The 24,539-nt window shown below is 40.3% G+C and overlaps 1 protein-coding gene across 2 annotated transcripts in view; it reads left to right on the top strand.

Annotated features, from left to right (window-relative positions):
* The first annotated feature begins 493 nt into the window (after positions 1-493).
* Positions 494-24,539, top strand: part of GRIA1 (glutamate ionotropic receptor AMPA type subunit 1) — a 349,553-nt gene continuing 325,507 nt past the window's right edge. Inside the window, exons 1-2 of one of the 2 annotated variants that reach the window (XM_069102557.1) lie at positions 494-931; positions 4,086-4,223. In XM_069102557.1, the coding sequence (XP_068958658.1) occupies positions 850-931; positions 4,086-4,223 (220 nt within the window). In that variant the 5' untranslated portion in view covers positions 494-849. The remainder of the gene's footprint in view (positions 932-4,085; positions 4,224-24,539) is intronic. The other variant, XM_069102556.1, reaches the window with a different exon arrangement.

Below are 24,539 nucleotides of genomic sequence, written 5' to 3'. Positions count from 1 at the left end.
GTCATTTAGACTTTTTAAGCCTCAGCTTTTAATCAGTAAAAACAAAGACAATAAGGTTGAGAGCTGGAAGGGACCTCACAAATCATCTAGCTGACTTACCTGTCTTATACGGTTGCTTTCAGTAGCCCGTTTTAGCTTCTATCAAAAAAGGGGAAAGGAGTAAGTAATATTGCCTGCCTTATTTATCTCACAGGATTGTGAGGAAAGGAATAATAGATTGTAATCCTGAGCCTCAGCTTTTTCCTCTGGAAAATGGGGATAAAAGTAGCTGTGCAATCTCGAAGATCTGCTGAGAGCGCTATGTCGGTATGGGTGCTTAATTAGAAGAAAGGTAGGGGGAAAGGAGGAGGGGAATTGCCCCTCCAAAGACAAAGCAATCTTGTCTCCCACTCCCACCCCCGCCCTGGTCTAGGTTAGGAAAGGGAAGGGGAAGGAGAATGGATGGGGGGTGGGGGGAGATGTGCAGTGGATCCCAGCTGTTGAACTCCGAGCGAGGCGGGCATTAAGCCTGATGGAAATGCCGCGTGCGTGCGTGCGCGCGTGTGTGAGAGGGAGAGAGCGAGAGAGCGAGGGAGCGAGGGAGAGAGGGAGAGGGAGAGTGGGAGAGGGAGAGGGAGAGCTAGAGCGCCGGGGGAAGAAGGGCTTCTCTCAGTCAGCGGCTCAGCTCGCACTGCCGCCAGTTGGTGCTAAGGCAATTGAAGTGGCGGCTTGCAAGCGGAGCGGAGCCAGCCCTGCGCGCTGAGGGGCCGCCCGAGGGGCAGCCGCCAAGCCAAGGAGAGGAAGGGAGCAGGGAACCCCCAAATCTATGGTTGGAACTGGGCTTCTTTTTTCGCCAATGCAAAAAGGAATATGCAGTGCATTTTCGCCTTCTTTTGCACCGGTTTTCTAGGGGCGGTAGTAGGTGCCAATTTCCCCAACAACATTCAGATCGGTGAGTGGGAAAGCCTTTGGCTGGGGATGGGGAGGAGGCTGGAAGTCACTTTCTAGGTTCGGGCAGTGGGGGCTGGTGGTCATTGCTTTGGTGCACCCGTTCTCCTCCGCGCGTGGCCAGGAGCAGCTGGGCTTGCTGCGGACGTGCCACGGGCCCGGGGGGCTGCCAGCGCAGGGAAGGGGTGTCTGTTAACCCTCTCTCCAGGAGAGATGGGGGGAGGCGGGGGGCCATGGGGAAGTTTGTGCACGCACGCGCGCGGACACACACACACACACACACACACACACACACACACACATAACACGGCGTGCGCGTGAAATGGTGGAAGCGGCGCTTTGCAAATAGGCTGCGGTTGACAAGGGAATGGTGGGCGTTCAGTTAACCCTAACCTCCCCTCCTCCATTTTAGAAACTAAAGCAAGCTGTGGTGGGCTTAGGGGATGGATAAGACAGCAGCGTAGCCTTCTTCCGAGAAAGCAAGCAGCCTGAGGCAATGGGGCTCCCTGTCCAATCCTTGCCTCCTCTTCTCCGCCCTCACCCCCACCCCACTATTCAATAATTTATCAGTCTTTTTTTCCTTCGGTTAAATTACACCCCCCCCCCCCCTTGGATTTTACCCTTGCCATCAGAGAATCTACCCATTACTTGAATCGAGCCTTCCCCCACCCCCAAACCCCTATCCTCTTTCCGCTGTCTCTTCTGTTCCATTCCATCAAGTAAAAGTGACTCTTGGATTCTTCCAAGATGCAGCATCTTGACTATACTGTCTATCCACCCCCTCCCTGCTTTCGATCTCTCCTGACCGAAACAAAATCTTTCCTACACCCCCCCACCCCAAGCTGCAGCCTGTCTACTAGGTAGTGAACACGTGCCATCAGTCAACCCCGAAAAACCTTCGGCGAAGGATGGTGAAGGGGGAGAAGAGGGGTCGAGTCACACATGTGTTAAGCGTGGTGTGAAACAGGGACCCGGCTCTGTTAACAGCTTCTCGCCTATTTTTTTTTCTTCCTCATCCCACACTCCGCCTTCTCTTCCCACCCCCAAGGGATCCGCCGTGGAAAGTTTCCATTTCCCAGAGTTTGTGGGTCTTTGTGTGTCTGGGGTACGTGTTGTTGTGGTGTTGCAACGCGAGGGCTCCTTGTCTCCCGGCTCTCTTCCCCCGCCTTCTCCGACCTCCTCCCCCCACTGCAGCCCCCACTGCCCTGATGCCAAGCGAAAAGCTGCGGAGTCGGATCATGGCTGGTCGAACTCCCTTTGTTTCCTTGACACCTGTTACGCTGGGGTTGGGGGGGGTGGGGGTGGCTGTGGGAAGAGGGGGTGCGTTGTGCTCCTGTCTGTGCCTATGTGAGGATTCGTGTAGTCTGTGCGGCAAACTTCTGCGTGTTAACAGGCTCCCTGCTGGCTTCCTCAGTCAGACTCCCAACCATCACCCCCACCAGCTCGCTGACAGCACCAGCTCCAGAGAGTTGTCCCCACCCTCTATTTCATTCATTGAAGGGAGGGGGGAGGGGAGGAGGGATGGAAGAGGGAGGGAAGTGTTCAGGGTGTGGTCTTCCAGCAGGCTAGTGTCTGGGAGGGGTAGAAGGGAAGAGAGGAGCTTCATTCCCTCCTTAATGCTGAATCTGGAAGAGTTTGTTTTGATATTAAAATAGGGGTACAGGTGTACATACCAGTATTTTGTGTATGATCGTGTCTGAGATTGTAGGCATATGTGTATACATACGTAGATAAGTATATTGTGAATCTCCATATGTATACAAGGTGTCCCAAAGTCTTAGTGCTGTTTTAAGCACAACAGCTTAAAACAGCACTTTCAGGATGCCCTGTATATCTATTAAATATATGTGTATACTTATATATGTGTATATCTATGTCTGTGTCTGTATACTGGGCTGTGGGTATGTATCATATGTATCTACATAAATTAGTCAATAAGCATGTATTAAGTTGTGTATAATGAAGAGAAAAGAAAGGTAAAAAAAATACAGTCCCTACCATCAAGGGGTTTACATTCTATTGGGGAAGACGACATGCAGAATATATACTGTGTAAATGGAAGGAAATCTTAAAGGAAAGGTATTCACAGTAGGAGGAGAAGTTGTACATGAGTTTGAATATGCCTCTCTATATGAAAATGTGCCTGTCTTTCTAAACAATTGTGTGTGCAAGTTTGTGTGCATTTGTTGCATATATTGTACACTGAGTATTGTATTGCATGTTTCATGTAAGTACATGTGAGATTAGTGTATACTATGTGCCTAATTGTATGTATATTTGTCTGTGTGATGTGTGTATATAGATGTATGTTTGTGTGCCTATGTGGTATTGTCTGTACAAATTATGAACATATATATGACTAGGTTAGCAACAAATATTTGATTCTGTACCTCAATACACACATATGTGTGTAATTGTATATATATATGTACATATACATATGTACATATATATATATGTATGTATACACAACATACACAAACGGGTCACTTGGGTAGTTTCCGGAAAATAAAGAAGTTTCACACCTCCCCTCCTTCCTCTGACTTAAGCCATCATTAGTTACATGAAATAAATAGGCCCAAATGTTTGGGCACTGAAATGTGGAAAGCGTGGTTATATAAAACAGGACTACAGAACAAGAAATGATGGCTAGTACAGCGTGTTTGAACCCTCGTGCTTCTTGGTGGGGGTGGAAAAGTGTGTATATACGTGGGAGAGAGTGAGAGATGCTTCTGAGCTTCCTGGAATTCATGGATTTTGCCAAAGCTGAGCAGCAAGTGTCAAATCCAAGATTCACTGCAAATTGGACTGGACTATAATGTTGTATAGCCTAGAAAAGGAGACAGCTTGGCATAGGGAAGAGAGCACTGATTGGAGACTCAGATTTTATTCCTGACTTTGCCACTAACTCTCTGTACATCCTTGGAGAAATTGTTCCCATTCTCTGGACCTTGTTTTCCCCTCTATAAGATTAGGGGTTTGGACTAGGTAACTTCTGAGCCCCCTTCCATCTCTGACATTTTGTGCTGTAAAGTCCCTGCCAATTCTTACTAACATTCTATGGTTCAATGATCCTATCAATGGTGTTTAGTCAGTTTCCTGGTACACTGTGGCTACTTTTAAAACCCATACGGTATGTTTTTTGTTTTTCCTCATAGGGGGATTATTTCCAAATCAGCAATCCCAGGAACATGCAGCATTTAGATTCGCATTGTCGCAACTCACAGAGCCCCCGAAACTGCTCCCCCAGATTGATATAGTGAACATCAGCGACAGTTTTGAAATGACGTATAGATGTAAGTAAACATACTGCTTTCTCTCCCTTTTATTGTTTTTGACTAGTGTCTACCAGAGCCCTGAAAAGTCAATGGGGAAGGGTTATTCAAACCAAATCCAAACTAAGCCTTATTCAGAGCAAAATTTCTGGGGTCTTTGTAGTTATTTCAGTGGCTGACATTTGTGAACCCCTCATACAGTAGCCTGACTGCCCTTGGGCTGATTGTAAATAACTTGACAGTGGTTGTTCTATCTTGCGGAATGTAAGTATGGTTGTGATTTAATTCCCTCGTCCAACATGATCAGTAATATCCCATGGTGACTTAAACATCCTGGGATCACATAAGCAATTTCGAAGTACTTCAGAGGCTTGTGTCTGGAGACATCCTCTTATTCTGAAGGGAAAACAGCACCCATTTGGGGTAGGCTAAACTTAAAAGTGCTTCCTCATAATGGCCAGGTGATACATTATACACTCAGTTCCACATCTGATAGAGTTAAATCTATTTAAGACACTCCATATATTTATCAAAGCCATTGAGGCGGTAAACAGATTAATAACAGCAGTATAGGTAAGGAATTTGAGGATGGAATAGATAAGAGCTCATCTAAAGGAAGCAGAAGAAATAGATGGGTTTCAAGTGCCTGAACTGAGAAAATTAAAAGCTTGGGCAATTAATGTGCATCTAAGTACATTGAATGACATAATGAACAGTATCTTGTATAGTTATGCAAAAGAGGCAAAAGTTATGCTAAATAGGCTTCTTATCAACCACATCTGGTGGATAGCACAGCTGCAATGAGAAATTTGAGGATGTGGTTGGACCTCTTTATAGGGTATTCAGGGCCCTTCACCTTCATTTCTTCCTGTTTTTACCATAATGGGTCACATGGAAATATCAATCAGATAACTTTGATTTGGTATTACATAGTACTGGATATTGTGTGTATAGCACAAACTTGTTCTGAAACTTAAATGAGATGGTGTTTACAAAGCTCAAAATTCTACATAAAGCCAGCTATTATGTTATTATTATTAGCCTATACTAATATTATTACTAATATTAGCCTATACTAATCTTACAAGGTGCTGCTTTGCTCTGTTGGTTCATTTGGCAGAGGACTGGATTGCAATTGGGAGGTTTGGGTTCTATTACCAGCTCTACAAATACCCAGCTAAATAACCTTGGGCAAATAACACCATTTCCCTGGTCTCAGTTTCTCCATATATAAAATGAGAGGGTTGGACTAGATGATTCTGAAGGTCCCTTCCAACTCTAAATCAACAATGCTTACCTTTGAATCTCCTCCTGTGCGGAATAGTTGAGCACAAAGATTAATCAATGGGTTATTGAATGAAGGAGTGAATGAATGAATATAACAGGAAGACCAGCATACATGTAGAAAGAGAAATTGAGTTTCTTATGCTGGAACAGTGGGTGAGGGGAGAATGATAAGGGTTTGCTTTGGGTTTGGGTGTTGATTCATTCTGAAAAAAAAAATTAAGTGCCTACTGTGTGCAGAGCTCTCTGCTTTGTGATAAACGTGAATGTGGATAGAAAGAAAAAAGAGATATAAAGATAAATGTAACTAGCCAATTCTTGAGGAGCTTAGAATGGGGGAGAAAAAGCATATATAAAGATGACTGTAATCTAAATTACTGGTCTAATGAGAAGGGACTTGGGTTTGGGGCCAAGAGAGCTGAGTATAAGTCCTGGCACATACTTTTTACCAGTATTGTACCTCTAGGGAAGTCATGTTATCTCTCTGAGTCTCATTTGCTCCTATGTAAAATAGGGATTATAACACTTTCATGACTAAATTTATCTGGGAAAGTGTTTTATAGATTGGCAAATCAGGGTAGAGGAAAGAGCACCAGCTTGAAAACAGAGAGTAAGGGTTAGAATCCCAGCTGTGCCACCTACTAGCAATGTGAACTTGGGAAAGTGAGTATATTTCTCTAGTCTTATTGACTGCTTTGTAAAATGGGGTGAGAATTAACCTGTGCCTCACAGGGTTGTTCTGAGGATCACTTGAGACAGTTTGTGGAATGTGCTTTGTAAACCATATAGCTTTAGCAGTAGTTGCGTGAATATGTATTGAATATCAGCAGAAGCTGGAGAATTATGAGGGGATTATTGTAGTAAGAATTCCTAGCAGGATAATTTTGTTGTTCAGTCATGTCTGACTCTTTGTGATCCCATTTGGGGTTTTCTTAGTAGAGATGCTGAACTGATTTGCTATTTCTTTCTCCAGCTCATTTTACAGATGAGGAAACTGAGGCAAACAGCATTAAGTGACTTACCCATGGTCACACAGCTAGTGTCTGACACCAGCTTTGAACTCAGAAAGATGAGTTTTCCTAACTCCAGACCCAGCGCTGTATCTACTGAGTCACCTAGCTGCCTTTAGGCAAGATGATAATCTTGTTCTATTCTGTCCTGGCCAGACAACATTTGGAGTAGGTATTACCTTTAGGATGCTGAGTCGCATCCCAGAGAAAAAGAACCTGTATCGGATGGTATGCATACCAGCTGAAGGAACTGGGGATATTTAGACTAAAGAAGGAAGGAGTGGGTGGGAAGGGGAGAGTTCAGAAATATTTTCAAATATTCAAAGGATTATCACTGTGAAAGAAGGATGAAGATTTTTGTGTTTGGTCTCAGAAGGTAGAATGAGAAACAATGAGTAGAAGTTTCAGGGGCATAGGTTTCTTCTTGATATAAGGCAAAGCTTCATAACAATTAGGTCTAACCCAGAGTGGAAAGGGCTGCCTTGGGGGAAGTGAGCTCCTTCTTAAGGTCTTTAAGCAAAGTCTGGAGGACTACTTGTGGATATTGAAACTGGGATTGCTGGTCAGTTATGAATCCAGTTATCTTTAGTTTCAGGTATCTTCTAACCATGAGATTTTGAAATATAAATTTGACTTGTTACTGTGTAAGAGTTACTTCTTGTAACTAGTACATGATATAAATATGTGATGTTATTTTTAATCTGATAAATCCGTCAATAACTTGTCAATAAACAATTATAAAGTTCCTACTATGCTCCAGGAACTGTGCGAAAAATTGGTGATACAAAGAAAGTCAAAAGACAATCCCCTTGCTGCTCAGGAGCTTTCATGGTACCCAATGCTATGATATCACATGAGAGAACTTGCTTCTTCTTAGAGTTGAGTGTTGGTATATATGGAATGCTTCAAGGAGAATGTATTCTTGAAAGTTCAAAGTGTTGAAGGAAATGGAAAAATTTATCTCCAGAAACCAGGTGTGGTTGTGATCTGGGGTTAAAATTTGAGACTCTTTTCAGGCCACCAGTTGCAGGACATTATGTGGGAATTGAGGGTGCATGAGGAAAATGTGGGGGGGGAGTACGGGGTGGGGTTTAAACTTCTTGATTTTTTATAGGAAGTTCTGGATAAGTTTGAGATGTAGGAGAAAGTCAATAAGATATGAGAGGGTGACCCTGGGGGTTTACTGAAAGTTGAAAATCTACATAGTTGCAGATCAGATCTAAAGTACAGGCAGACAGGGAGAACAGGATGGCTAGTGGTGAAGATGCCTCTATGTCAGGAAATAGAGAGTCAAGAGATGCCTTTTAGAATACAATATAAAAATGACAAGAAGGGTTATCTTATCAGTTAAGCCTACATCAGGTGGTTTTTTTTTTAAGAAATGAAGAAAAAATAGATCTGGACAAATTTCTTGTTAGTATTCAATGAACACCAAATGGTTGTCATGTGTGCTATTAAAGTAGTTGTGATGTAGGGCAGAAGTTCTAGACTGTCCTAGACTCAAGATGCCTACGTTCTACTTTATTTTCTATTGCTGACTGTATCTTCACTGTCATTTCCACCCCACTATCCCCCTACTTCCAAGTTTCTTCCTCTGTAAAATAGGAGACAAAATCTGAGAATTTGAGACTTGGAGGGGACCTCAGTGGCCAAATCCAACCCATACTGGAAAAGGAATCACCATTATAACATATGCAACAAACAGTTTTGAAACCTTTGGTGGAGACAGGGCTCATCACATCTGTGAACAGCTGTGATTGTTAAGGAGTGTTTCTTTATCTAAATCTAAATTAACCTTTTTGCAAATTTCCTTGATTATTCCAGATTCTACTCTCTGGGACCAAGCAAAACAGTCTGATCTTTCTTCCATACATCAGTCCTTCAAATACTCAAGATATGTTAACCTTTCTAGCTCTGATATACTATGATTTAATGATTTAACAAGACCCTTTCTGGAAGGTAATAGAGAGCCCTTATACAGTCCTAAGCAGGAGAATTTTTTGATGAAAATGTTTCTGAGGTTTTGAGGAGATGAATTTGGCCAGAATGTGTAGACTTTAAACTCTAGAGAATTTACCAGGTTAATTATTCTATTTTAGCCCTGGTCCTCACTGTGAATGTTTATTGTTGAGTGAACCATTTTCATCTTTGATAATTCAGTTTAGATGTTTTTCATTGCTAGAATAGTAACAACATAGATTTTATAATGCTTTGTGTTAAAATACATCCTATATATGAGAATGAAACTGGCATTCAAGGTTTGCAAAGTGTATTACATATATTATATTATTTTATTTGATCCTTACAACAACCCTTTGAGTAAGAATATTATCCCCATTTTACAGATAAGAAAATTGAAGCTGGTTGATAGAAGTTAAACAGCTACTAAGCTTCTGAGACTGGATTCAAATTCAGGTCTTCCTGACTCATAGTATTATAGATTTAGAGATGGAAGGAACTTCACAAGCCATCTAGTCTAATAACCTCCCCATTTTACAGATGAGGAAACCAAAGTTTAGAGTAATTCAGTGATTTGTCCAGAATCACACAGAAAGTATAAGATTTTGGACTTGAACCTGGTTTTTCTGGTACTCTAGTATGACACCTTGTTGTCTTCTTACAGCGACCATAGAAGGGAGATAAGGCAGGGGTTATCCTCCAAATTAATACATGGGGAAACTGAGACAGAAAGAGGCAAATTCACTGCTCATGGTCAAATAACTCAGGCCTCCTGAATCTAAACTCAGTACTCTTTCCATTACACTACAACTGCTTCCCCAGCAATAGCTTCTCTGTCAAGTCATGTGTTGGAAACAGTATGGCATTGAGTGATGAGCCCTGGACTTACGTCTGGACTCTGCCATTTCCTAGCCCTTTGTTATGGAAGCTGAGAATGTTGGAACTAGAAATTTCAACCTTTGTGGTCATTTGGGGAATTCACCGTCTAACGTTAATACTCAACGTGTTAGAATTATTTCACTTTGCTCTCTCTGCACATCTCCTTGTCAACCAGTGTACTATCTCCTTGCTCCTATCCCCCCCCTCATAATAGATGAGCTCAGTGTTTCACTGGCGCATCTCGAACCACATTCCAAGTCTGGCCACCCACACCTAAAGTATGTGGTAACTGGTAATAGATTATTGTTAGTCATGTCATTGATTAAAAAGAAGCATTACTGCACTGTTTTGACTTTGTAGAATGCTTTAAAAACCTTTCTCCTAGTCTCCCCACAACAACCCTGCTGGAATAAGCTAGCTTATTGCTCTACTCTGTGGAACTTGTAATAAGGGTGGGCAGTTGGTGGAGATGCAAAGAGAGCTGTAAGATTAAAGTGGGCTGTGTGGGAAGAACCCTAGACAGAGAGGTAGAATATCTGATTTAAAGTCCTGACTCTGTGTGTAACCTTGGGCAAGAGATAAAGTGCTTTTGGACTCAGTTTTCTCATATGGTAAATGGGTATAATAATGCTTGCCCTCCTTACCTCTGAGGAGTATTGTGAGAATTAAATGAAATAGTGGGTGTAAAATGCCATGGAAGCACTGTAGGAATATGAGTTCTCTCTAATTTTTCCCTGCCATGTGGCATAGGGCTCTGAAATTAGTAGATCCTTAATGAAGTCAAGGTTTATCAGAACTTAGAGTCATATATACATATATATATATAGTATGTGTATATACACATATATACATATATGCATGTGTATATACACACAAACATATATGTGTATGTGTGTGCATTTATATGTATACACATAAATTTGTTCATCACGTATGTGTGTATATGTGTGCACACACATATACACACCAAACACATACAAACATGTGTATATACATATAATATTCTACATGTATATATGTGTATACACATGCATACATATGAGCATGCATACACACATATACATATACATGAGGAATTATTCCCTCTGACATTCTTGACAAATGGCCATCTGCCCTTTGCAGACACCTGGTGAGGATCCTCCTCCCTAAAACATAGTCTTACAGTTGTGGGATAGTTCTAAGTGCTAAGAAGTTGTAATCCTTTAATGATCTAGAATTTGCTTCCTTTAAATGCTTCTAGTTTTGTTCTCTGAGACCAAGCAGAAGTTGAACCCCTCTGCCATATGACAGCCCTTTGAGCATTGGAAGTGATCGACCATGTACCTTTTATGTGGTCTTTTTTTACTGACTGAATAGCCCTAATTTCATCAACTGATCCTCCCATAACATTTTCTTACCTCCTTTCACTCATCATCATCCTCATTGCATTGCTTTTGATACACACCTACTTGTCAGAGTCTTTCCTAAAATGTGATATGGAAGTGAATGCAATATTCCAGGCATGGACTAACCAGAGCAGAATATAACAGGATTATCACTTCTCTCATTCCTAGGAACTATATCTGTCTTGACAGCCTAGGAATACATCAACTCTTTTGGTTGCCATTTTACTATCTTGAATAGTGTTGAGCTTTTGTTTCACAAATATTTTTTCAAGATATTTTTATGCTGTTGTCTATCTTCACCTCCCTCATTTTAGTCTTTTTTGCATTTGACTTTTGAACCCCAAAATAGGTCTTTCCACTTAAATCAATTATATTCATTGTTCAGTTTAGTCCATTATACTAGTCTGCAGAAATATATATATATATATATATATATATGTATATATATATATATATATATATATATATATTTTAAAGTAATCAGGGTTAAGTAACTTGCTCAAGGTTACACGGCTAGTTATTTCTGGGTGTGGTGCTGAGTATCTGAGTCCCAGATTTGATCCAGGTCATCCCGACACTGGAGCCGGTGCTCTTACTCGCTGAGCCACCTGGCCGCCCCTAAGCAATCAGGGTTAAGTAACTTGCTCAAGGTTACACGGCCAGGTGTTTCTGGGTGGGTGCTAAGTGACTGAGCCCGGGATTCGATCTCCAGGTCATCCCAACACTGGAGCCGGTGCTCTTACTCGCTGTGCTACCTGGCCGCCCCCTGCTGAAATATCTTAAAATATTGATTCTGTTATCCAAAGTTTTAACTATCCTTCTCAACTTCATGTCTTCTGCAAATAGAGGTAAGATAAGCATGCCATCTAGGCTTTCATCTTTGTCAATGATAACGATGTTGATGAGCACAGAAGCAAGAACAGGGCCCCAAGGCTTCGGGACAGGTTACTATTGATCTATTATTGGTTATTCTTTGAGCATTTGACCATTTATTAATCCATCTGACTCTCATCTAGCCCACAGTTCTCTATCTTGTTCATAAGGATAGTATAAAAGTTTTGTCAAATTCTTTAATAAAGTCTAAGTGATTTCTTATCTACAGCACTTCCTTGACCTACCAGTCTAGTAACCCTGTCAGCAAATAAAATGACATTAATGCCTCTCAATGATAATCAATTCCCTTTCTTCATTCAAATAAAGAAAACCTTTAATAATATGTTCTAGAATTTTGCCAGGATTTAAAGTCAAATTCACCGTTCTATACTTTTTTGTCACATTCTTCATTTTATCAAAAAAAATTGGAATATTTCCCTATATCTAATCTTATGACTTGTGCCTCCCTCTTCTGTATTTCTTGATCTTTCAAAGATCAATGACAACGGCTCAGCAATTACATTCATCATGACTCTTGATACCCTGAGATATAGATCAACTAGGTACGGTGACTTGAACTAATTGAGAACAACTATGTGAATTAATTTCATCTCCTTGCTTTTCTTGGGTTTCTACTCATGTTAACCATTTTTTTCTTTGCTTCATAGTCCAAAGATCATTCTCTTTGATATGGAAAAAGCAGAAGAAAAATAAGAATTTTGCTTTCTCTCTGTAGAGTTTTATGTCCCCTTGTTGCCCAATGAGCTTTCTCTTCTTTGCTCCTGACCTACTCAGTCACTTCCATGTCTTTTTGTTGTGGTGGTGGTTGTGGTGGCTATCCTGACCATTCATTTCAATTCTCAGCCCATCACTGACACTCTTCCTATAGAACCATACCACTTGTTCCTGTTTATCCTCCTGTGCCCAACCTTTCTTCCATCAGCTATGCCTATCTTTTCAAAATCAAAGTCTGACAATCTGCATCAAGCTTTTAGATAAACTTTCCTTTTTCTTCTTCATATTTTTTTTATTTTTATAATCCTTTTCTCGAGACATTTTCCTCTTATGCTGGCATCTCTTGTGGGTGGTTATCCTGTGGGCGGCCACTTTTTCTTTCTCTGAACCCTCTAAAATCTGCTCACCCAAAGTCTAGAATGCATGTCAGTTTATGCTGTCACCTTCCTCACCTTCTCGATCATAGATTCCAAGATAGAGAGTGGGCATATCTCCCCATGCGTCTAGCAACCAGTTTCTCCTTTACAGTGAGACTTTGGTCTAGAATAACAAGTCCTCTTTGTTGCTTTCTCTATTTTTTGCCAAAAGAAATTATTAATAAGCCATTGGTTAATGTATAAGATGTTCTACTTTTGGCAGAGAAAGTACGCTCTAACACATCTGGATAACAAGAGTGAATAAAATTAATAGCTACCATTTATATAATATTTTATAAATATCTCATTTTATCTTCACAACAACGCTGAGAGATAGGTGTTTTTATTATCCCCATATTACAGATAAAAAAACTGAATCAGACAGAGGTTAAGTGACATGCCCTGTGTCACGAAGCTAGCAAGTGTCTGAGACCATGTTGGATTCAGGTCCTCCTGCCTCGAGATCCGCTGCTGTGTCCATGGTGTCACCTAGTTGGCATCTTTCATCATTAGTATATCATAACTCCTCTTGTGATCAATTTCTGTAGCTACTTGTCTATTGTCACTTATTTCCAGGTGAACTCTAGTATGCTCCTATGCTAATATTATTCTCTCTTATTGTTAGTGCTCTACTAAGGGGCTCCTGGTTCATCAATTTCCCCTCCTCTGTATATTTTCTTGATATAGAATGCTATTCTATCTCCCCACTTATCTATGCTGTTCCTTTAAATTAAGGCTTATACTTAAATAGCTATATTCTGGTTTTCAATCCTACAGAATCTGTTTGACAGCTGTAAGGAGTTAGATTCAACCTTATAATATGATATCTAGTTCGCCTTCTTTATTAACCATACTTTGTATATTTCTGTATAGAAATGTGAAACGATTTTTTTCTGTCTCTTTTCTTGGTTTTTATCTCATCTGAATTACTGTTCTGCTTCACTGATATTCTAACTCAAATGCTGTATCTACTATACTCTGGTATTTGGCTTGGCAGATACAGCTGGGTAGTTACCTGCTCCCTCCATTTTCCATTTAAAGCGTTCTTGATCAGATTTTCAAGACCAGGAAAATACATTTTTGCTGACCTTCAAAGGGTGCACTTTTTGCCTGGCCAGGAGCCCATCATTTCTTTATTGTTAGCCATGATCCAGGAGTTTGAGTCTCATTCTCAGACATCATCTTCTTAATAAAATCCACCTTTGTTCCTCTTGGTAGCAGTGGCAAAACAGAAACAAACAAAAACACTTCCTGCATTCCTTCTGTTTCTTTCCTCTAGGACTTCATAATCTCTAGCAATTTTTTCTGAGCTTCTTGGAGTGGTATTCTTTTTTCCCCCCTCAAATCATCAGGAGCTGGTGATGGTGACCAGATTTGAAAAATCTTGGCACTCTCTCCTTATATCCCTGGAAACAGAATTTTGTAGGAGTAAGAGCTAGCTGTGGGGCAGCGAGGTGACATAGTGGATAGAGTGCTGGTACGTGAAGTCAGAGAGGCTTATCTTCCCAAGTTCAAAAGTGACCTCGAACACGTACTATTCATGTGACTCTGGGCAAGTCATTTAACTCTTTTTGCCTCTGCTTTTTCATCCATAAAATGAGCTGGAAAAGAAATTGGCAAACCATTCCAGTATTTTTGCCAAGAAAACACCAAATGGGTCATGGAGAGTTGGATACAACTGAAAAAGAGTTGGCTTAAATCAGGGAGACCGAGTTCAAATTCTAGTTCCATTTCTTACTACCCAGATGACCTTAGGTAAGATATTTAACCTCAGTGAATTTCAGTTTCTTCCTCTGTAAAAGGTGGAGTTTGTATTTTAAGGTCCTTAAGATTCCTTCCAGCTCTTAACCTACAATCCTTTAAATCCATACCCTGGAGAGACAACATAACTTCTCTGTTTTTCATTCAGTGCAACAAATGGGTGCCTCCTCTGTCTGAGGGGCCATCCAGGTTAGCGCTTCACTTGAAAAAGGAAGAACTGAGGGCCAGAGGAGATGTGATTTGCTCATACTTCCATAAACTAATTCTCTTACAGCTCCTGGGTAATATGTTACTCCCATTGATCTACAGCACACCCCTTGCCCCACTTGATTATTCCTCAGAGGGCTGCCTCTACTCCTCTACCAGAAATCCATATTCCTGAAGAAATATTTGTTGAGTTGAGTTGAATTCCTTCTAATTCAGGAGTTTTGGCAAGCTACTGGCAAGGGTTAAGCAATATAAACTCTGACTTAAGACTACATACTAAATTCCTTTTAGCATGTGGTATAATAGATTAAGGAGCTGGATTTAGATTTGGGAAGACCGGGATTTGAATCCTGCCTCAGATTCCTACTAATTGTGTATCCCCAGAGTAGTCACTTAACAGACTCAATTTCCGCACTTTCTATTATTAGGGGATAATAATAGTACCTACCTTCCAAGGATGCCATGAGTATAAAATGAGAAAGTGTACCTAAAGTGCTTTGTAAACCTTAAAGCACTATGCAAATGTTAGCTATTATTATTTTTGTCATTGATGATGTGAAAAAGCACATTGCAAACCTTAAAATATTGTTTAAATATCAGTTAGTCTTAGTATTATGTCAGCAGGAGTGAGTCTAAATGGTTCTGAAGGGAAGGTTAGTTAATTCCCACTAATCATTTGTACACCTTTTGATTAGTCCCAGAATGTGGTGATCCCTTCAATTGTCCCTAAATCATAGACCCTTCTCATCGCTGTCTATGCCTCAGATGATAATAATGATTCTTCATCCCTTTCATTAGCATAGGTTCAAAATGCTTTTAACCCACATCTACCCATCCTGCACCTCTATGTTTAATGCAGTGGCTCCAAATGGCATCTCCTTTCCCTCTAGTCTGTCCCATCTGTATGGGAGCTTTGAGAATCCATCATGACTGGAAATCCACCAGCAGCTGCTTTTGTATCATCTCTATACCCTACCTTGCTTTACAGAATCGCAAAGGACATTGTGATGTGTCCCTTGTTCTTACAGTATACAGGCCTTTGAGGGGGGGGTAGTTGTGAGACAGTTGGATGATACTGAAGTTGAAATTGTATGATTACATGTATATTAATGGCAAGTCTGTGGGGTCTTGAATGCCAGGCTAAGGAGTTCAGGCTTTATTCGGTGGGAAATATAGGTGATATAAAAGGCTGTATCTACTCTACCACAGAGGCAGCTCTGTGGCATAGTAGATTGAGTGATAGATTTGGAGTGAGGAAGACCTGAGTTTTCATCTCTCCTTAGACATTATCGGTGTTATTACTATAAGTAAATCACTTGTGACATGGAGCAGGTGACTTTCCCTCAGTGAGAATCAGTTTTCTTGTCTGTAAAATGAGGGATTAGACTAATCAGGGGTCAGCAAACCAAAGACTAAATCCTGGCCCACTGGCTGCTTTTATATGACCCCAAAACTAAGAATGGTTTTGACATTTTTAAATAAAGTTGTGAAATATGTGAAAACCCATTAACTCAAGCTGTGCAAAAACATGTTGCTGGCTAGGGGGAAGGAGAAAGGGAATGTATTTTACCCATCCCTCCCATTTTGGAGGGAACATCATGTAGGTCTCTTCTGGTTCTAATATTCCGTGGTGATTGTTATTATTTAGTGGATTTGTTTTTTATATTGTGAAAAGGCATCACTGGATCATTGCAGTTGGTTGCTTCTTCCTGTAGTAGGTCATTATTCACATTTTATAGATGATAAAGACTTAGACTAGGAGAAGAAAATTTCCCCGTGGATCTGACTACAAGACATAATAGGACCTAGTAACACTTTTTCTCATCTTTATGTAAGGAAACTGTTGCCTCTGGGAAACAAGAGTAGCCTAGTTTGAGCATTGGTCCTAGGAAGGGGCATAGGACCATGGATTTCTCTAGCTGCAATGGTGTAGGAGCTATATAGGATATACCAGAGCTATGAAAGCTTAACACTGAACTAAGACTGTTAGGATATCCTGCTTTATGTCCCCATTTTAAAGATGAGGAAACTAAAGCCAAGAGAACTTAACTGACTTACCCAAGTCAAGTCAACAAGGATTTATTAAGCACCTATGTGCCAGGCACTAGATCACACAAGTAGTAAATGCCACAGCCAGGATTTGAACCTCAATCCTCTGTCTTGAAATCTAGCACCCTTTTCACTGTATGATACATAGAGCACATAGTACACAGAGAAGATAGTTTTATTGAATGGAGGATCCAAGGAATTATCAAAAAAGAGCTTGAAGCTGTCAAAATATAGGAATCCAGGTGGTAAATAAGTCACAGACTAATGCAGAGATGGACAGCTCAGAAATCTAGGCAGGTGGGTAAGACACACAAAGCAATGAGTAGTTAGATGCTGGGTGTCAGAAGACCCGAGTTCTGGTTCTGATTCTGACCTCTTGTTGCATGTTGTGGTCCTTATGACCTTAGCCTAGGCAGGTCACCTCTAAATCTGTTCCTCCAGCTACAAAATAGGAATAATATCTGTACTAGATGCCTCATAAGTGTCTGTGAGGAAAGGATGAATGAACAAGGAGAAAACACCTTGTAAATTTCAAGACATTATTAAAAATGTGAGTTGTTATTATCATTTAATGAATCTGATTCAGAAGCATGGTATAGTTCAGATAATAGATTTTAATGTGTATGTACAAATATTCATGTGTGTGTGAGAGAGAGAGAGAGACAGAGAGAGAGAGAGAGAGAGAGGGAGAGAGAGAGAGAGAGAGAGAGAGAGAGAGAGAGAGAGAGAGAGAGAGAGAGAGAGAGAAAGAGAGAGAGAGAGAGAGAGAGAGAGAGAGAGAGAGAGAGAGAGAGAGAGAGAGACAGAGAGAGAGACAGAGAGAGAGACAGAGACAGAGAGAGAGACAGAGAGAGAGAGAGAATAAGAGAACATATGCAGGGAAGAAGGGAGGGAGAGAGAATATTTGTAGAGTATATGTGTATAAATACATATAGGCTATCTGCTTATCATGGTCTCAGCACATAGAAGATTCTTAATAAATGCTTGTCAAATTTAATTGATCATGGGATCATAGATTTATAGCTGAAAGGAACCTCAGAAACCACTTATTTTTACCTTTTTTTAATAGATGAGGAACAAAGAACTTAAGTAACTCATCCAAGGTATTATAGGTAGTAAAGGACAGAACCAAGATTTTAATTCAATTCCTTAGATTCAAAATTCAGGGCTCTTGCCATTGAACCATGATGAATTTCTGGTATTATTTTGTTTGTTTTTTGGAGGGGGAAGGTAAGGCAATTGAGGTTAAGTTACTTACGCAAGGTCACACAACTAATAAGTGTCAAGTGTCTGAGGCCAGATTTGAACTCAGGTCCTCCTGACTCCAGGACTGGTACTCAGTTCACTGTGCCACCTAACTACCCTTATCCTGCCTTTCTAAATGAATTAAGAACTGATCATAGTGCCTTCTTATGTTGACAGATGTAGGGAGATGGAAGCAGCAGGTACAGGGCCAGGTTGAGGTACAGAAAGGTAGTGGTCAGTTCTGATATAATCTCTTTAGCAGTTGGAGTGGTGACAATGATCCCCTAAAAGGTGGCTGAATGATGGAATCATAGGATGCTTAGGGACACAGTATCTAGTTTGAAATAAAGAATTTGATGAGGCCTCTTTCACCTCTGAGATTCTCCGGGTGCCCCAACAACCATTTTTGCCTTCCACCATATCCAAGGTAGTACTCCTCCCATTCAGCCACCTAAGCTGTACTTGCCAAACTTTAATGGCTGCAGTTTGAGTGTTGGCTGCACACTGGGCAAACCCACACCACCAGATGGTAGATTCTCCTAATTGGTTACATTCTTTATAGTTTTTGGCAAGAATCGTGCCTTAATGCATTTCCAAAATGGGAGTGGGAAAGAGCAGGGAGACGGATCAGATAAGGGAAGACTTTAGCCTTAGCTAAATAGTTACCAAGATAATGAAGGCATAGGTGGCATGTTTACAAAATATGTGAAGGACACAAAATTGGAAGGGATAGCTAATATCTTGGATGACAGAATTGGGTTGCAAAAATTTTACCGGGCTAGAAAGATGAACTGAAGCTAATAAGATGAAATTTAATGGGGATAAATGTAAAGTCCTTCATTTAGGCTCAGAAAATCAACTTTGAAAGTATAGTTGGCGCAGTTGATATTAAAATAACCCTTGGATTTTAGTAACTTCAGGTTAAACATAGGTCAGTAGAGCGATGTGTCAGACAAAAACAAAGATTAAGGGCAATTATAATCCCGCACTGTCCTCTACCTTGGTCAGGCCACATATAGAGGCTTCATGTTCATTTCTAGGTACCACATTTTAGGAGGGTATCAATAAGTGGGAAGGATGTCAAGTGAGGGACAACCAGGATGGGAATGGAAATGGTATCCATTTTATAAAGAAATCAGTTGAAAGAACTTGGAACATTTAGAAAAGGCTTAGGGAGCATATCATAGCTATCATCAAATATCTAAAGAACCTTCATGAATAATAAGGGTTAGAGTAAAGGACAGTGGAGGAAAACTATCGGGGAGTAGTTTTAAGCTCCCTATTTGGAAAATGTGTAAAGCTGCCTAAAAGCAGAATAAGCTACCTCAAAAGATAATGAGTTTACTATCACTGGGCAGGTGTGGGGCAGGGGAGGGGTGAATGGAGAGAAGAGAGAGTCTTGAACCAGAGACCAAGTGGGCACTTGCAAGTCATATTATAAAGGGTAATACTATTCAGATATGAATTGGACTAGATGTTCTTTGAAGTGCTTTCCAGTGAATCTGTTGATATCCATGGAGACCAAGAGAAAACTTACATATGTCACATAAGACCGTAGGAAGTGGGAGATTTAATTAATTTGACAATCACTTATTAAGCACTTATTATATGTAAACCCCTATTCTAGACACTTGGGGAGATGTGAAGATAAATAAAATATAATGGTCTCTGTCCTTATACATAAATATGCAATGTTGTACTTCAAGCATAATGTGGAAAATCAGTCAACAAACATTAAGATTACTAGCTTCCAGACATTATTTCAGATACCAAGGACACAAAGAAAAAGCAAAAATTATTTCTGCCTTAAGGGAGTGTTCATTCTAATGAGAGAAAATATCTATATAAGTGGGTACAAAAAATGTAGCCAGGTTGCTTAGTGGATATCATGCCGGGTCTGGAGTCAGAAAGACTCCTCTTCTGGAGTTCAAATTCAACCTCAGATACTTTCTAGCTGTGTGACCCTAGGCAAATCACAGTTAAATCCTGTTTGCTTCAGTTTTTCTCATCTGTAAAATGAGCTAGAGAAGGAAATAGCAAAACTTTTCAGTATCTTTGCCAAGAAAACCCCAGATGGAGTCACAAGAGTTCGACAAAACTGAAAAATGACTGAACAACAACATATAAAATAGAAGGAGGGGCGGCTGGGTGGCGCAGTAGAGCACCGGCCCTGGAGTCAGGAGGACCTGAGTTCAAATCCAGCCTCAGACACTTAACACAAAAACTAGGCATGTGACCTTGGGCAAGTCACTTAACCCCAAATGCCCTCCAAAAAGAAAGCAAAAAAAAAAAGAATAGATGGAAGGTAGCCCTGGAGGGTAAGGCATTAGCAGGGAGTTGAATGATGAGCAAGAGATAGCTGGAAGGGCCTCGTGTAGAGGGCAATGTTTGAGTTGAGTTTTGAAGAAAGCCAAGATTCTAAGAGGCAGAGATAAGGAAGAAAATCATGAGGGATAGCCAATGCAAAGGCACGGAAACGGGAGATGTAATGTTGTATGTGAGGATCAAGTGGGGCATCATAGCTAGACCAAAGAGTGCATGGAGGTGGGAAAGGCAGAATAAACCCAGATTGTGAAGGGCCTTGCATCCCAAAAATTTTGTATTTGATGCTAAAGGTAATAGGGAGCCAGTAGAGGTTATTAAGTATGGAGGTAACATGGTTAGATCTTTGTTTTAGGAAAATCACTTTGACAGCTGCAAATAGGATAGTGACTTAGAGTGGAGAGACAGTTGCATCAGGAAAACCAATTAGAAGGATAACTGAAACTAAGATTGCAAGCTTGGGTGACTGGAAGGATGATGATGCCCTCAGAAGGGAAGTGGGTTGGGGGAGGAGGAAATGAAGATAATGATTTCTGTTTTGGATATGCTGAGTTTGAGATGCCTGTGCAACATGCAGTTAAATTGTCAAATAGGCAGTTGCTTATTTGGGACCATAGCTCAGGGGGAAAAAAAAAACTTAGAACTCCATATATAGATCTTGATATCATCATCTTAGAGACAATAATTGAATGAATAAGAGCTGGTGAGATTAACAAATGAGAAAGTATAAAAGGAAAGGAGAAGAGGGTCCAGTATAAAACCTTGAGTGACTCACAGTTAAGATGTGTAACGTAGATGAAGTTCCAGCAAAGGAGTATGAAAAGTAAAAGTTAGTTAGGAGGAGAATCAAGAGAGAGCAGTGTTATGAAAACCAAGAGGAGAGAATGGGTTATCAACAGTGTCAGATGCTGCAGAGAGGTTAAGAAAAATGAAGTTTGAGAAAAGCTTATTCAATTCGGCAATTAAGAGATCAATGGTCATTTTATTTTTGTTGTTGCTTTTGTTTTTATTTAGTATTTTATTTTTCCCCCAATTACATGTAAAAACAGTTTTTAACATTTGTTTTTTTCAGACTTCATCAGTTCTTTCTCCAGGAATAGATAATATTTTTCATTATGAGTCATTCAGAATTGTCTTAGATCATTATATTGTTGCGAATAGCCAAGTCATTCACAGTTGATCATTGTACAATAGTGCTGTTACTGTGTACAATGTTCTGATTCTGCTCATTTCACTTTGTATCAGTTCATGTAAGACTTTCTAGGTCTTTTTCTGAGAGCATTGTGCTTGTCATTTCTTATAGCATACACAATAGTATCCCGTCACAATCATATATATTCCCCAACTGATATGCAGCCACTTAATTTCCAATTCATTGCCACGAGAAAAGAGGTGCTATAAATAGTTTTGTACATAGAGGTCCCTTTTCCTTTTTTATCTTTTTGGGATATAGCCCTGTGGTAGAATTTCTGGGCTAAAAGGTATTCATGGTTTTCTCTCCCTCTGGGAATAATTCCACATTTCTCTCCAGAATAGTTGAATCAGTTCACAACTCCACCAACAGGATCTCTGGTAACTTTGAAGGGAGCAATTTCAATTAAATGAGGAAGTCAGAAGTCAGATTGCAGAGTGTTTAAAAGAAAGTCAGAGGAGGCGAGGTGGAGTTTTTAGTGTAGATGGCTTTTTCAGAGGTTACCTGGGAAAAGGAGGTGAGCTATACAATAGAATATAATAACACAATAAGAAGAGTACAAAGTTCTTTGTGAAATCAGTGGAATCAATCATTTCTCAGCTGATAGAATAGTCAAAATAATTAATGAGGGAGCAGATACTGAGCCAAACCTTGACAGGGCAGTAGGACATTCCAGGCATTGGAAAATAGCATGAGCACAAGAACCCAAGCATCAGAAAGTACAGGGCACATATATTTTGATTAGAGGATAATTCATACAGAGGGCAGCCATTTGACTCAGGCAAGAAAGGAGGGGCAGAATGGCATCATATTGTAGGGGACCTTGAATGCAAAGTTAAAGAATTTTATCTTTTTTTAACAGACAGTGAAGAATTTTTGCAAGAATTCAAGCAGAAGATGGGCATGAGCAAAGCTATGCATAAGGAAAATAAATCTGTCAAAATGAGCAGGATGTATTGGAAGAAAGAAATTGGTGACACATAGGCTGGTCAGGAAGTCATTGTAATGGCCAAAATGTATTGACATTGTAATAACAAGGTGGAAAGTGATGAGAGTCTGTACTAGGTTGTTGGCAGTAGAAGTAGAGAGGAAAGAGAGATTGGTGCCATGAGTAACTGGCACAGAAGGTGGGTCTAGACAGTAAGAGTTTATGGTTTAAGTACTATAATCCCATAGTTTTAAGCAAAATCTAGAGTCTTAGAAATAAACACAAGCAGAGAAAAACAATGGTAGTAGACTTGAGCACTGACCAGGGACCCAGGGCACCTGAGTCCTGGCACTGTCATTTACTCACTGTATGACCTTGGGCAACTCATTTTACTCCTCTCTGGATCTTAGATTCTCTATCTATAAAATGAAGTGATTGTACTAGAGTGATTTCCAAGGACCCTTTCCAGCTGTGACAATCTATGTTCTGTAACTTGGAAAGCCATGTTTTTCCATATCATTTGATGGATGCTGAGACATTAAGCAACACTTTTCCACTGAGAAGTCTGGCTTCTGTTTAAAGGGACTCTGGCCAAATAAAAAGCTCTTTATCCATTCCACTAATGCTTCTTTGGATTACTGACTAGAAAACTGTTCCTTGGGCAGGATTTTTTCATTCAAAATTTATTTTTTAGCCTATAAGTTTGAGTCCTGGATCTGCTAGCTGGATTCTAACTGTGTGGCCTTGAGGCAAGATACTTATCCTCTCCAGGGCTCAGTTTCCTCATTAGTAAAACTTTGGGTTTGTATTAGATAATCTCTCAGAGGATCATTGTTTTTGAGCTCTAAGGGCCCTTAGAGGCCATGTAGTCCAGTCTGCTAATATTTCACAGATAAGTCACAGATTTGACCAAGATTATACAGGTAGTTAGTAGCAAATCCAGGATTCAAACCCAGGTCCATGACTCCAAATCCAGCCTTTTTTTCTTCTTAGGTCCATTCTAGTTCTTAATTCATTTTGTATATACTGTATCTTTCACTTGGTCCATCTTGCTTAGCTAAGGTAATAAGAATACTTCCTGAGCCTGTCATTCAAAGCTTTCCCTATTCTGGCCCCACTATATCTGTCTATCTAACTTCATCTTAACTCTTCCCCTAATAAACCATATATTTTAGGCAGGCAAGTTTCTTCATTGTCTTTAGCAAATTCTCAATCCAATATTTTGTTCATATTCTCGACATTTGAAGAAGTAGCATGTTGTGGCCATGCAGTCAAAAAGGATTTATTCAGCACTTACTGTTTGCTTGGCAATGTACTAAGCACCAACTTTACAAAGAAAAGTAAAGACAGCCCATGTGCAAAAGGATTTTACATTCTAATGTTTAAGGTAACATGGAGATAAATAGATATATTCAGAGTAAGTGGAGGGTAACCTTAGAGGAGAAAGACTAACAATCTGGGGAACTGGGAAAGGCAACATACAAAAAGTGAGATTTTAGGTGACCCTTGGAAGAAGTCAGAGAAACTAAGGGGTAGAAGGTAGAGGAGAGCATTCCAAGCATGGGAGAAAGCCAACTCAGAAAGATCAGAGATAGATGGAAGGTTGTGCAAAAGGAACATCAGGTAGACCAGTGGAGCTGTATCAGAGAACATAGAGGACATAGCGGAGAATGAAGTATAAGAAAACTGGAACTATAAGAAGGGGACATGTTATAAAGAACCCTTAAGGGGCAGCCAGGTAGCTCAGTGACTAAGACACTGGCCCAAGAGTTGGGATGACCTGGGATCAAATCCAGGCTCAGATACTTAGCACCACACCCTGAAATAACTGACCGTGTAACCTTGAGCAAGTTACTTAACCCCAATTGCTTTAAAAAAAAAATAAAATAAAGACCCCTGAAATGCCAAATAACTCAAGTCAAGTCAGCAAGTACTTATTTAATGCCTACTATATTCCAGGTACTATGCTAAGTGCTGGCAATATAAAAAAGTGGCAAAAAACTGTCCCCACCCTTAGGGATCCTACAGTCTAGCAGATTGAAGCGTGTAAGCCTGTTCAGTTGTTTTTCAGTTGTGTTTGCCTCTTTGTGAG

This window comes from Petaurus breviceps, unplaced genomic scaffold, assembly GCF_028583685.1.
Source record: "Petaurus breviceps papuanus isolate PSGF00001 unplaced genomic scaffold, PetGlider_PUasm1.0 551, whole genome shotgun sequence".
NCBI classification, from domain to species: Eukaryota; Metazoa; Chordata; class Mammalia; order Diprotodontia; family Petauridae; genus Petaurus; species Petaurus breviceps.
This window is presented reverse-complemented; position numbering and strand designations above follow the sequence as displayed.